At 45.6% G+C, this 2,500-nt stretch overlaps 1 protein-coding gene across 1 annotated transcript in view; it reads right to left on the reverse strand.

Annotated features, from left to right (window-relative positions):
* lama5 (laminin, alpha 5) overlaps nucleotides 1–2,500 on the reverse strand; it is a 132,857-nt gene that overhangs the window by 2,701 nt on the left and 127,656 nt on the right. The window contains exons 69-71 of the mRNA XM_053318096.1: nucleotides 2,113–2,305; nucleotides 1,024–1,161; nucleotides 318–477 (exon numbers count right to left, since the gene is read on the reverse strand). Of these exons, the coding sequence (XP_053174071.1) occupies nucleotides 318–477; nucleotides 1,024–1,161; nucleotides 2,113–2,305 (491 nt within the window). The remainder of the gene's footprint in view (nucleotides 1–317; nucleotides 478–1,023; nucleotides 1,162–2,112; nucleotides 2,306–2,500) is intronic.

The raw sequence follows: 2,500 nt of genomic DNA on the forward strand, positions 1-2,500 counted from the left end.
ACAGAGAGAGTTGAGTTGAGTCAGAGAGGACGCAGACAGGAAGTCACTACAAATTAAAAGCAGAGAAGAAGAGCACAGAGAGAGAGAGAGTTGAGTCAAAGAGGACACAGACAGGAAGTCACTACAAATTAAAAGCAGAGAAGAAGAGCACAGAGAGAGAGAGAGTTGAGTCAAAGAGGACACAGACAGGAAGTCACTACAAATTAAAAGCAGAGAAGAAGAGCACAGAGAGAGAGAGAGAGAGAGTTGAGTCAGAGAAGACACAGACAGGAAGTCACTACAAAATAAAAGCAGAGAAGAAGAGTGACGGTTCCTACCTATCACCATGTGTCCTCCCTGTCCAGAGAAGTACGCTCCCGGCTGCAGAGGGTTTTGGAAGCAAGGCACCGTCCCCTGACTGTGGGCGGGACTTCCTGCGGGGGCCTCGTTTAGTGTCAGGTCCCTGACGCAACCCACGAATCCTCCAGAGCCCGGAGTCTGAAGGTTACGACAAAATGAGACCGAGAAGAAGATGTTTTGACTGTTCCTTCTTTCTTTCCTTCTGTCTGTCCTTCCTTCCTTCCTTTCCTTCTTCCCTCCATCCTTTTCTCTTTCTTTCCTCCCTCCTACCTTCCTTCCTTTCCTTCCTCCTTTCCTCCCTTCCTCCCTTCCTCCTTCTCTGTTTCTTTCCTCCCTCCTACCTTCTTTCCCCCGTCCTTCCCTCCTTTCCTCCCTTCTTTCCTTTCCTCCGTTTCTCCCTCCTTCCTTTTCTTCCTTCCTCCTTTCCTTCCTTCTTCCTCCCTTCCATCATTCCTTCCTTCCTTCCCTTCCTCCTTCCTTTCCTTTCCTCCCTCCCTTCTTTTTCTTCCTTCCCTCCCTCCTTCCTTCCCTTCCTACCATCCTTTCATCCTTCCTCCTTTCCTTCATTCATTCAACACTGCTGCAACATGTTTGTGAAGGTAGGTAATTAAATAAGTTATGTTATAAGTTACAGACTACATGTATGTTTATAATAGAGAGAGAGAGAGAGTGAAGATGTTTTACCGTGAGAGAAGCCGGGACTCCTCCAATGTATAACGGTCCACTGAGACGACTTCTGTCTCCTCCTGAAAGTTTCTTAGACTGAGCGTTGATACCGTCCACGATGAGACTGATCCTCTCTCCTTCACGCTTTATAAACACCTGGAGGGGGGGGGGGGGAGAGAGAGAGAGAGAGAGAGGGGGAGACAGAGAGAGAGAGAGAAAGAGAGAGGGAAAGAGAGCAACAAAACTTCTCGTCAGCACTACAGTAAAGTACAAATACCTCAAACTGTATTACAGTAAAGTACAAATACCTCAAACTGTACTACAGTCAAGTACAAATACCTCAAACTGTACTACAGTCAAGTACAAGTACCTCAAACTGTACTACAGTAAAGTACAAGTACCTCAAACTATACTATAGTAAAGTAAAAGTACCTCAAACTATACTGCACTAAAAGACAAGTACCTTAAACTGTACTACAGTAAAGTACAAGTACCTCAAACTGTACTACACTAAAGTACAAGTACCTCAAACTGTACTGCACTAAAAGACAAGTACCTTAAACTGTACTACACTAAAGTACAAGTACCTCAAACTGTACTACAGTAAAGTACTAGTACCTCAAACTGTACTACAGTAAAGTACAAGTACCTCAAACTGTACTACAGAAAAGTACAAGTACCTCAAACTGCACTACAGAAAAGTACAAGTACCTCAAACTGTACTACAGTAAAGTACAAGTACCTCAAACTGCACTACAGAAAAGTACAAGTACCTCAAACTGTACTATAGTAAAGTACAAGTACCTCAAACTGTACTATAGTAAAGTACAAGTACCTGAAACTGTACTACAGTGAAGTACAAGTACCTCAAACTGCACTACAGTGAAGTACAAGTACCTCAAACTGCACTACAGTAAAGTACAAGTACCTCAAACTGCACTACAGAAAAGTACAAGTACCTCAAACTGCACTACAGTAAAGTACAAGTACCTCAAACTGCACTACAGAAAAGTACAAGTACCTTAAACTGTACTACAGACACCTTTATTTTTCTAATTTCCACCCTCTGTCTCCACTTCCTGTTTGATCCTGATCATGTGACCTCACCGTGTGCCACTGCTCGTCGTTGTACTTCCTGCGGCTGCGGAGGCTGACCTTCCTCTTCCCTCCGTCCAATAAGAGCAGCAGGTAGCCGTCCGACACGCTGAGTGACATCACAGCTCCGGCTCGGTGACCGCCGGCAACGTAGAGCACCAAACCGTCAGAGGAGTTAATCCTCACTGACATGGAGATGTGAGGCCTGATGGAGGGAAGGAGGGAGGGAGAGAAAGAGGGAGGGACAGAGAGAGAGGGAAGGAGAGAGAGATGGAGAGAGGGAAGGAGCGAGAGATGGAGAGAGAGAGAGAGAGAGAGAGAGAGAGAGAGAGAGAGAGGGAGAGAGACGGAGAGAGAGGGAGAGAGACGAGAGGGAGGGAGAGAGAGAGAGAGGAGAGAG

This window comes from Scomber japonicus, chromosome 4 (assembly GCF_027409825.1).
Source record: "Scomber japonicus isolate fScoJap1 chromosome 4, fScoJap1.pri, whole genome shotgun sequence".
In the NCBI taxonomy this organism is placed as follows: domain Eukaryota; kingdom Metazoa; phylum Chordata; class Actinopteri; order Scombriformes; family Scombridae; genus Scomber; species Scomber japonicus.